Source organism: Eublepharis macularius, chromosome 10, assembly GCF_028583425.1.
Source record: "Eublepharis macularius isolate TG4126 chromosome 10, MPM_Emac_v1.0, whole genome shotgun sequence".
Taxonomy (NCBI): Eukaryota; Metazoa; Chordata; class Lepidosauria; order Squamata; family Eublepharidae; genus Eublepharis; species Eublepharis macularius.
In genome coordinates, this window is record NC_072799.1 from 76,564,641 (window position 1) to 76,576,694 (window position 12,054).

At 44.0% G+C, this 12,054-nt stretch overlaps 1 protein-coding gene across 1 annotated transcript in view; it reads left to right on the plus strand.

The window, feature by feature from the left end:
* Positions 1-4,872: 4,872 nt before the first annotated feature.
* Positions 4,873-12,054, plus strand: part of STOX2 (storkhead box 2) — a 193,084-nt gene continuing 185,902 nt past the window's right edge. The window contains exon 1 of the mRNA XM_054989945.1: positions 4,873-5,260. Coding sequence (XP_054845920.1) covers positions 4,873-5,260 — 388 coding nt within the window. The remainder of the gene's footprint in view (positions 5,261-12,054) is intronic.

Sequence of the window (12,054 nt, forward strand, 5' to 3'; positions counted from 1 at the left end):
TTGCGAAATCCAGCTTGGACGGAGCTGGGGAGGCAAGCGTTATGAGGGAGGGGATAGGGCTACGTGATGCCATTGAGCTCTCCAAAGCTGCCATTTCCTCCAGGGGAATGAGAGAAGCCAACCCCCCACTGGGAGCAGGGGATCCCCACCCCCAGCTCCCATTTCCCACCACCACTCAGAGCGGTGGTGGGAAATTTTTTTTAAAAAGGTTGTTATCCCAATGGCATGATGCCTCTTCCAGGGAAAACCTAGAAGTGACATTAGTCCTGTCTAGGATTTGTCATAAACTCTATGGTTTTAATACAGAGCTTCTGGCAATTCCTAGAGAAAACTGATGCTGTTTCCCTCACCTGCCCTCCACAGCAACCCCAAGGGGAACTGATCTTTGTAATCTGGAGATGAGACTTACTGACCATTACTGATTCTCCCCCTTGTTTGTTTTTAACTGTTGGTTTTATATTGTGCTGTGTTTAAAAAGCTGTTTGTAAATGCCTGTTTGTTTGCTGCCTTGAGGGCCCTAAATGGGCAGAAAGCTGTTATATAAATATTTAAAATAAATAAAAAGGTGTTATTCTGGGAGAATGCTAGGCTTCATCTTGGGATGACTAACCCTAGTTCAGGTACATCCTACATTTAACAATAAACTCCTTCCTACTTTACTGTGATCTTTTAACCGCATGACGGCTGGAACCAAGGGAAAATGAAGCCCTGCAGTATTTTATTGATTGATCTTGGAGTCTGGGCAACATTTTGTTTAGGATCAACTGAAATTACTATAATCCTCCCCCACTCAGAAGTTCTGCTTAGTTAGGTCTATTTGTGGACAGTGTATTATTTTCAGTCTATAGCTAAAAGCAAAGCATTGCATCTCTGGGCCTTTTAACTTGTCTTGTCTTCCTATAATACCATATCTTAAGTCATGAAGGGAAAAAAATCTGTTTTACTCCTGAAATCATATAAGTCATTTAATGTAATAGGCTTGCAATCTGGACCACACCCACTGATCAAGTGTGCTGATTTCCCCATCCTCCATGCTGGGCCCTATGTGTGGCACAGTATAACATCAGCTAGACCCAAACAGGATTGGTCCTCTGAGCTTGGCACACTTACTCAAGTGTGAGATAAATATTATCTCCAGCCAGAAATCCTTCAAACAAATTATCCATAATTATCTTTGACTTTACATTTTCCTTCTCATGTGTGGGCATAAATTCATCCAGACCAGTTAAAACAAGCAATGGTAGTTGTTACAACTTTTATATTCACAAAGGTTTTAGGTAGCTGTTTTTAATGTCTTTAAAAGACATGCGTAATACCTTTTTATTAGGACCAACCACATTTGTATCAAGTAATTGCAAACTGTATCTCTATTTTGTGATCTGTTATATAATAAGAAACTTTTAAAAAATATATAACCTTCCACCAATCAAAACCATCTGTGTTTTCGAAGGAAACGAGAGAGAACGATTACCAAGATGTATAGTGGTCGTTTTTGCTGACAGTACCTCCAACAGAGCTGGAGATAGCCTTCCATACTGCCACCCTAACCATCTTTAAAGAGAAAGAGTGCAGAACTTATAGTACTTACTTAGCTCTTATGAGGGTTGGGGGTTTTTTTTTGCTGTCAACCCTGCAGCGTTTTCAAGACAAGAGATGAACAGAGGTGTTTTGCCATTGCCTGCCTCTGCAAAGTGAACCAGCCCAGACTTCCTTTGTGGTCTCTCATCCAATTATTAACCAGAACTGACCCTGCTTAGTTTCTAAAATCTGGTGAGCTTGGGCTAGCTTGGGCCTTGTGAGATTACTTCATCTCATTCAGCCACTATTTTGGTTGTTCCGGCAATGGACAACCAGGAATGGCAGCTCAGTTCTTGTGGAGAGGATGCTCACAAGCGTTTAGAACCAGTATTGCTGCACTGTTTGTAAAGAAGGTATGGGAGTGAGGGGGTAAAGAGCAGGGCTTTTTTTCTAGGAAAAGAGGTGGTGGAACTCAGTGGGTTGCCCTCAGAGAAAATGGTCACACGGCTGGTGGCCCCGCCCCCTGATCTCCAGACAGAGGGGAGTTGAGATTGCCCTCCGTGCTGCTTAGCGGCGCAGAGGCCAATCTAAACTCCCCTCTGTCTGGAGATCAGGGGGCGGGGCCACCAGCCATGTGACCATTTTCAAGAGGTTCCAGAACTCCATTCCACTGCGTTCCTGCTGAAAAAAAGCCCTGGTAAAGAGGATTATCTCCTTCACCTTCTGGACAGGTATGGAAGGTAACATGGATACAGTTGGCTCCTATCGGCAGGACAGAAAATTTTCCTCTCTCCTAAAATATGTTGCCAGAGACAAATACCTCAAATAACCTTATTACAGAGCTGGCCCTGAAGATATGATTGTAACTTCCATGGTGCTGCTGTGATTAATGCAGAGCATGATTACTATCCAGAGAACTCCTCAAGGCTGTGAAATGATAGGTACTCTTACCATTTGTAGAAAGAATAATGACAATAGCTATTTGGAAAGAATAATAATAAGGAAGCATGTGCCACCTACCCCCTACTGAAGCATTTTTGCTCACTTAATGATTGTTGACTTTTCTGTTTTCTCTGATTTAAAACTGGCTCTTCTAGGCTTTTTACTGTTTTCTTTTAAAAAAAAAACAAAATAGAATTTTATTGCACTTTAATGGAAAAGATGATGTCACCCCCCCCCCCCATTCAAACTGTTCTGAGAACCTCATCAATTATAACCCAATACAATTTTATGGGATTAATCTCAGCTATATATTTTTTTTCTGGTAGCATTCTGTCTGGGATTTTTTAACTCAGATACCATTAAATCCTATACTGCTTTACCATCTACATACATTTTCTTTGGCGCAAGTGATATCTGTTTAACCAGTGTAGCTAGCCAGTGTAAAGCTTTTATGAATATCAGTCCTATTAAAGAACATAATAGCTATCCTTGGCTGCAGAACACAACTCCAAACAGAAACAAAATGCTTTTTTATTGTGTCCTGTATACTGGGAAAAAATATGATCTGTCAATGTAGGTTGTACTTCTTGATATGCCTTTGGAACAGAAGTACACTGGAAGTACACTATCCAAGATGGGAAGAGGTGTGGCTTTCCCTGCTATTGATGCTGCTGGACCACTGCCTTGATCTGAATGTCGGCGGTTATCATGCTGTGGAGTCTGTTGGTGAGGCTGACCTGTGGGAGTACTAGTCAGCTATTCTAAGTGTTTCAGTTATGTTAGCCCTAATTAGCCTTTTAGTGAGGATTTGTTATTTTATAGATGCTTGCAAAGTTTGAGTTCCTTAGAATAAAAAATATTTTTCTTTCTGTGCGCCTTGGTTCACTGTCTCTGCTCCATAAACTGTGTTACACTGGGCGAACTCACATCTAAAGACAAAGGGGTCCTTCCCCTGACCACCAAGGAACTCTTCAGAGGAAGGCAAGGTCAAACTACCTCTGCTTCTCAGCTGCCTTAAAAGCCCCTTCCTGGTTGTGGCTGAAAGCACACGCATAAAGGGTGTGTGTGTGTGTGTGTGGGAGGGGGGGGTTGTATTTTGAATTTTCCCAGGTTGCTTTGTGTGTTTTGTTCTAAATGTAAAATTTTCATCCTACCCTAACCCAAAGGCTCCAAATGGTCAACATGTTTCAGAAACGATAAAAATGTAAAAGGTAAAGGTAAAGGTGTGCAAGCACTGAGTCATTACTGACCCATGGAGGGATGTCGCATCCCGTTTTCTTGGCAGACTTTTGTTACGGGGTGGTTTGCCAGTGCCTTCCCCAGTCACCTACACTTTACCCCCAGGAATCTGGGTACTCATTTTACCGACCTCAGAAGGATGAAAGGCTGAGTCAACCGTGAGCCGGCTACCTGAACCCAGCTTCTGCCAGGATTGAACTCAGGTCATGGGCAGAGCTTGGAATGCAGTACTGCAGTTTACCACTTGGCGCCACAGGGCAGAGTGCGTGTGTGCAGGTTTGTATTTTGAATTTTTGCAGGTTGCTTTGTGCGTTTTGTTCCAAATGTAAAATTTGCATCCTACCCTAACCCAAAGACTCAAAATGGTCAACATGTTTCAGAAACGATAAAAAGAAAACGTAGAAGGCACAAATCAGTCCTGTTGCTTTCACTTTTTAAAAGTTTTAAAGAAGCCATTGATTTTAATGGAAAAGTTAAGCCCATGCTCTACACTATTTTTTTAGAGTACTGCTTTGCCTGATCATGAGCTTTAAAATAAATTTTTAAAAACCACCCTTCGATTCCTGGAGGGCCTTCCTTCTCACACAAACATTCTCTCTTCAGTAAACACCTCTGACAGCGCCTCCCCGCCAGCCCTGTGCTTTTTAAAAGCTTCCCCTCACTGAAAATTCAGGAAGCGATTTTTGTTGTTTCCACACAACCTTCCCAACGCGGAAGACGCCGCTCGGCGCCCTGAATGGATTCCTTTCACACAGATTTTTTAATGCATGCACGCGCGCACACAAAAAGCGCGGGCAACCTTGCAAGGCCACGAGGGCGCGTCCACTGTTTATGTAATAATCATTTTTAAAAGGCCCCGTTGTGTCCTGTGGGGAAGGCGGGAGAACTAATACCGGTGAGGCCGGAGGCCACGGGCTACCTGTCCGGGGGGAGGCCGGGTCGAGCGCTCCGGGACTGGGGAAGGGCCAGAGGGAGGACTCAGCGGCGGGCGGAGCTGCCCAGAGAGCGCGCGGGGAGCAGGCCGGGCACACACGTGCAGCCCGAGGAAGGCGGGGCGGGCGGAGAGACGCTCAACCTGCGGCCGGCCCGGCGGGGGCGGTCCCGGCGGCGAGGAGCGGCGCCCTCCTGGCCGTGCCCGGCGCTGCTGGCCGGGCGGCTGCTGGCGGCGCGGAGATGCCTCGCCGGATGGAGAAGTTCCTGCAGATCGCGCCGCACTCCTTGGCCATCGTCCTGAGCCCCCGCGGCGGCGAGGCTGCCTCGCAGCCGGCGGGCAGCGGAGACCCGCCGGGGCGGCGAGGCGGGGCAGAGCCCGCGGCGGCGGGGAGCGAGCTGGGGCGCCGCCACACCGGCTACGAGATCTTCGCCGACTTCAAGCAGGAGAACATGCAGCACTTCTGGAACCAGAAGGTGACGGCGGCCGTGGCCGAGACCTTCTTCCTGGGCTGGCTCGACGAGCAGGTGCTGCTGGTCCAAGGCAAGGAGGAGCACCTGGAGGCGCTGCGCGAGGGCTGGGCGCGCCGCGCCCTCAAGCCGCCCGCCGGCTTCCAGATCAAGTGCCTGGGTAAGCCCGCGCCGGGGGAGCCGGAGCTGGCCGGGCCGCGGGCGCCACCATCGCCCCGGCAACCGCGGAGGGCTTCGAGGGGGGCCGTGCTCAGTGTGTGTGGGGACGCGGGGAAGGAAGCCTGGGCTTCCTCCTCGAGAGTAAGCAGGTTGGTTTCCCGCCGTCCAACCCACTCCGCCTTGTGTCGTCGTTGCCCTCCGGCTTAACGCACCTGTCTGCGCCTGGTGTCGAGTTGTAGCAGTTGTTGGAAGTTGTGTCTATGTTGCGACTTCAAAAACCGTTTGTAGTGTTTCAAAAATCGTTCGCCTTTTAATCCTTTGCATCAAAAGTGGTCAGGAGAAAGAAGAATATTTCCCCCTCCTGGAGCATCACCGAGAGAGGTACAATTGGATGAAGTTCTGGCAGGAAAAAAGAGCCAAAAGAAGTCCCCCTCCTTGGCCTTTCACCTGTCAAACCTGTCTTGGGTTGAATCTGTCTTTTGGACAGGTGACTTTTGTTAAAGCACTTGAGACTAACTAGTAAAGAGTCCAGTAGCACCTTTAAGACTAACCAACTTTACTGTAGCATAAGCTTTCGAGAACCACAGCTCTCTTCCTCAGCTGAATGGAGGGTATGAAGAAACTGGCCAGATATATATAGCTTGTGAGGCAAAGGGGGAGTAGATGCAAATCAGTTGCAAAGGTGCTACTGGACTCTTTACTGTTTTGCTATACAGACTAACACGGCTAACTCCTGGGGATCTTGGGACTGACTGATGCATTAGAAGTGAGAAAAATATTTCTCCTCTGTCCAAATGTCTGCCACCCTTCTCCCCCCCCCCCGCCCATAGAAATCTCTGTTAGGGCTGCCATATATACATGGTGGTGGAAAGTGCCATCAAGTTGCAGCTGACTGATGGTGACCCCTTAGGGTTTTCAAGGCAGGGGACATTCAGAGATGATTTACCGTTGCTTTCTCCTGGACTTCCTTGGTGGTCTCCCACTGAAGTACTAACAAGGGCCAACCCAGCTTAGCTTCAAAGAGCTGACTCGATCATGGCCTCTGGCAAACATGCCTATTAATTACCTGTTAATAAGCCTCAGCTTATGGTTGGCAGCTGTGATTCTCTGTATGGTTGTGCATTTGAAGTGTTCCAATAACATCTACACCACGGATGTCGCAGCAAAATGCACCGTCTACTTTTTCTCCACATTCTAGTGCATCAGGCCTGAGTAGATTTGTATATGCAGAAATAATAAGGATCTGGGGGTTAAATTGCAAGTTTTAAAAAAAATATGGACAAACTCTAGAAAAGTTTCTTCCCTTCTCTCAGTTTTCTTGAGGGATTTTTATCTTTCTAGTCAAACATTTTTATATGAGAGATTCTTCTTAGGCCCTTCCCGTCCCCCAAAGATTCCATCCTATGTGTCCCTTTGTCCTGTATGGTAGCCATTTTGAAGATTTCTTTAGGGATAGTGCTTGATGCTCCCTGAAGTACTGACTGTTTATTATGTAAAGTGCATGTATTTTTGAGCTGTATGAAATTTTCTCAGATCTCACTAGGAAAATGTAACCTCTTTCCAACATCTGTAGATAGAACCTGATTTGTGGTACTTGTCATTCATTTTAAGAAATCTGCACAATTCTTTGCCTTAAATGCATTAATGCTCCCACTTTTGCTCCCATGAGAGCAAAAAAAAATTCTGTTGAAAAATCATTAGTCAAGGTAAATGTGTTTGCATCGAGTGTTGGCCTTGCAGTACACAATGAGTGGAGTGAAACATTAACATTCTGATGAATGTTTATTACTTAGTTATGCAGGAATTGACAAAGATATGCCTGAAACTTTCATTTAAGTTTTTATATCTGTGCTGTTAACAGCATATTGTTTTGTATTTCCTTAATCACTCAAAGCAATTATGTTGCATTGTTTATAACTAACCAACGTATATAATGTTTAATTTAATTACCCCATCACTGCTTAAAGAACCCCCCTGCAGCTTCCGATTGTCAAAAGCAACTATTATTCATTCAGAATCAGTCCCCCCTATGCAACTTTAAAGATACATTCAATAAATACTTTTTTATACAACATTCAATAAATATACGTTCCACAAATACAGAATAAATATTCTTAAAACATCATAGACCTGCTGGTTAGCTTTGTAATTGAAGACACGTTTGATTGAACAACTGTTTCTAATAACCAGTGAAACTTGATTTTCTTACTTCCTATTTCACAGAAGCAAAGTAAGGGTGTCTCTCTTGTACACTGTGTTCAGCTAGGATATTTTACAGGGGCGGAATGGCTGTGTGTGTGTGTGTATTGCAGGGCATTTTTTCAGCTGGATTGTGGTGGAACAGAGTTCCGGACTTCTCTTGAAAATGGTCACATGGCTGGTGGCCCCACCCCCTGATCTCCAGACAGAGGGCAATCCAAACTCCCCTCTGGAGATCAGGGGGCGGGGCCACTGGCCATGTGACCATTTTCACTGAGGGTGATATAAATTTTAAAAAGCTCCCCCCTTATTCCAGCTGACCCAAAGAGACGTCATTGTGTGGTCCTGAGTTCCACCACCTCTTTTCCCAGAAAAAAAGCCATGGTGTGTTGGTATCATCTCCTCAGATATTGCACATTGTTACTGATATACTGGCATGATGTCGCCTGGAGTCATTGTGAAAGAAGCACTTACTATGTCCCCATGTTGCAGGTAGCTTTTGAAAAACATATTACCTCTGCGTGGATCCTACTGGATGCTAGAATTACCTTTCCATGGTGCCTGTTATCAGTATCACTTTAGATTTCTGAGACAGAAACGATGTCACGATGTTATGAGATGTCACACATGAACATTCTTGAGGAGTAATTGTACAGTTTTGTTTGGGCCAAACAGACTTTTGAGGGATTGTTCCATTTGGAAGTATATGTGCTTGTGTTTTTCCAAGGTTGCAGTCCTCAGAGTACTTTCTTTCCAAAGCAAGCACTTTGAGCGTCAGTGTTGTGTAATACGTTTTTCAAAATCTCATCTTGAAGAGTGAGAACTATAATTACACTTAATTTTTCTCCTTAGTATTTTCCGCCCACTCTCGCATATTTATAATGTAACTTTGCAATATAAATCATACCAAAAAAAAAAGAAATGTAAGCATTGGTAATGAAGACGCCCTTTATTTTGGAAGCCATCTTTAATTCCATTAGAGTGGTTATTTTACAAAAATTGACATAATTGTGAGAAATTGTTTCTAATTCGACATGATACCATAACATTTGTATGTGCCACTAATAGGATACTAAGGTAAAGGTTTTGGAACTGTAAGCACAGAGCAGAATGGTCTTTTACACGGTAATTGGCAAGTCAATCATTTTTCAGTGAGTGAAAGAACTGAGTAATTGTGCAGTCCCCAAAGGGGAAATCTTTCTGCAGCTGTGAACTATCTTTGCTTCTAAATCTAGGGATTAGTGTAGCTTTTTTAGTTTGTTGTAAAGAAAAGAGAGGGAAAGAATTTTTGCTTAGTTGCACATAAAGTAGAAATGTATAGCGTATTTAACACAGTGGAGTAGAAAGAATTCAACTGTGGGGCTCTTGTGTGCATAGTTGGGGGGGTAGTAAAGGATTAATGAGCTGAACTTGATCACTAATTATTGCTGGGAGTGCAAAACAACCTTAGTTTTACACAGAGCATCGTTTTCGATGCAATCCTAAGCAGAGTCACTCCAGTCTAAGACCATTGGAATCCGTGGGCTTAGACTGGGGTAACTCTGCTAAGGATTGCACTGTTTATCAGAAGTAAGTCCTGTTATATTCAACGGGGCTTAAGATTGCTGCCTGGGCAGGCTGCTTGTGAACCAAGATCAACAAATGACAGTCCATGTATTTAAACAAACAGCTTTGTGTGTATGTATAGGTTGCCCTTTCATGCAGGGAAGAGGCTGCTGTGGTGGAAGTATATGCAGAAATCCCACATTTCCCTGAAGTACATTTGTACTAGTCCTACTATATAAAAGGCAAGCCTTATTGGTGACAACTCACTTTTTAGCCTTGCGCAGGCGCATTGCCAATGACTCTGATCTCGAGGCTGTTGCGAAGTGCCAGCTTGCCACCAGGAGGGGACCCGCGGAATCGACAGCGTAAGCACTCTTCCCCACTCCTCCCTTCAGTGCCCTCCCGCTCTGGCCTCCAGGCTGCTGCAAAGCGCCTGCATGCTGCTGGGAGGGGGCCTGCCAAATCAGTTTTAGAACCTGTTGTATTTTTTCACACAATGAGCGTTGTTACTAGTTTATAATAATTACTCTTCGGAAAATAATATTCCAGGCTTAGCTTTTGGAATATTTAGCTATCTGTAGACTTGGCTTAACACACATGGTTTTGTTTGTGGTTTTGAAAGTTATTCTACTGAAGATACTGTCCCAGTAGTCAGCAGAATTATAGGGACATAGCGTTTGCTAAGCACGTGGGAAATCAGGTGCATACTTTGATTTGAATATATGCTTTCACTTAAATTTTTGTTTCTAATCCTCATGGGGGCAGAAAAACTTGAAGCGGGGCTTAGAAAAGCTCGGGATGGGGCTTTAAGGCCTTTATCTGTGTCCTCTCTTTGTCTGATTAGTATTGAGAGTCTCTTAATGCATTGCTGGTATTTGCTTTCTTTGCACTTTTCTTTACATGAGATGGCTACATTCTTAATAGCCTGTAATAAGTTCATTTAGTAGCTTGTAATTACCAGAGTTACTCAAGTGTTAGAAAATTGGAGGGTGTGTCTATGGAGTGGACTGTAAATGGAGCTTTGTACAACATTTTGCTATTTGAAGTCAGTATTCAAAGGGCAAGACTTACTGGGAATGGCATGCAGAAAGGTGCTGAAGCAGGGAGGAATTAATGAAGAGCTATTGATAAGCATTGTTCTAACCTGTGGCTGATATTTCAGCGGCTTTCACCTTTGGCCTTGGTGTCTGGAATGTTCATGTAGCTTGGAGCTTGTGAGCAAGGATGACTGACTTTTTCTGCAACAACAACAACAACAACAACAACAAATTGAAAATCGACTTGTTTCCTACTTCCATTAATCTTCATTGCCAAGCATTTTTGCCCCTTTTCTTCCCCCATGTGCACTCACTGCTGTACCCTAGCCCTTTTGGATAACACCTGTGCATCAAATGTGCCCAGTCCCGTTCCCTTTCCTTTGTTTGGATGCTAGGCAAGAGGCCTGTTTGAAAAATGCCAGTATTAGAAGGCCAGGAAGGTATTAACATATGGCTGAAGCAAGTTAACAAGCTTTATAATTAGTGATGGGTGCTGTTCTGAAGCCAGCTCCCTCAATTAGAAGCTGATTCCCCCACTCAACCCACAACGATATATTTTCAATAATTAAGTGGAATTGCACCAGCAACAGGCTGGCAAAGTGAGCTTGGCGGGAACATTGTTCATTGTTCATATGCTACCATGCATGACTGTACAGGGCTTAGTTGAGTGCTCACATTCTTCCCCTCCCCTGCTCTTTTCCCCTTCTTGAAATTAAATTAGCACCTGGCTAATTTACACACTCTCTCACTGGGCTGGTGTGGTGCAGTATAGAGTTTTCTGGTCACTCTGCCGCATTATGTGCAGTAGATAACGCCACAGAAAGTGTTGTGACTTCATTGCCAGTCAGAAAATTAGTATCGTCATATTCCTAATTCTCTCTCTTACACCATGAAAACTTGACTAAGGGAGTTCAGGGTTTCACAGCAATAAAACCTCACAAGGTAGAATTTGAGGTGCATTCATTCATGGCTTTTGTGTGCCTCTTGGTACTGGCAACAGGAATAAATGGTTCCGGCAGTTATTTTTGTATTATTCAGTTGTTACTTGTTGCAAAGAATCCAGACATTATTCCTTCAGAGATAGCTCCTGTTACGGCAATACAGCATTTTTCATAGCCATTGCACAGCCGTACTTTGCTGATACTTCCATCCTTCCGAAGTCGATAAAATGAGTACCCAGTTTCCTGGGGGTAAAATGTAGATGACTAGGAAAGGCAATGGCAAACCACCCCGTAACAAAAAGTCTGCCAAGACAACGTCGTGATGCGACATCCCCCCATGGGTCAGTAATGACTCGGTGCTTGCACATTTACCTTTTTATCTTTACTTTGCTGATGAGGAAATAATAACCTTTGTAGGCTTTGTTGTCACAAAAGTTTTTGAGAATTGTTCCCCCCCCCCATAATCATTGCGGTACTTAATCAGAGCATGCACACTACAAGGTTCTTTCTGTGTATGCTTCTTGCAGTGCACATGTGCGAACACTTTTCAATTGATTTCCGCTAAACGTTGACATGGTTTAGTCCCAAACAAAGTTACTCTCTGATTTCATTGTGGGGGGGAAAAGCATTGCACAGGTTTATCCTCCCTCTAGCAAAGTCTCCCTCTTCCCAATTCATTATGCAGCTGTAGAATTTGAATTAGAACCTGTGTTAGTATGACATTCATGACAATTCCTCACTCTATAGAAACTTGCTGGCTGATCTTGGGCCAGTCACCCAGTCAGCCAAAACCACCTCACAAGGTTGTTGTGAAGATAAACTGGAGGAGAAGAGAACAATATAAGTGGCTTTGGGTCCCCATTAGGAAGAATGGCCGGGTATAAAGGAAGTAAATAAATACAAGTGTGTTTAAATGTGTGTTTAAATTTAAACTTTAGTAAATATAATCCAACTTGAGTACTTTTGTACATTATTATGTACAAAGCCTTGAGTATCAGTGAGAAAGACGGACTCTGAATAACAGAATCATAATATTTTATGCATGGTAATAATGAAAATGTATTTCAAATAAT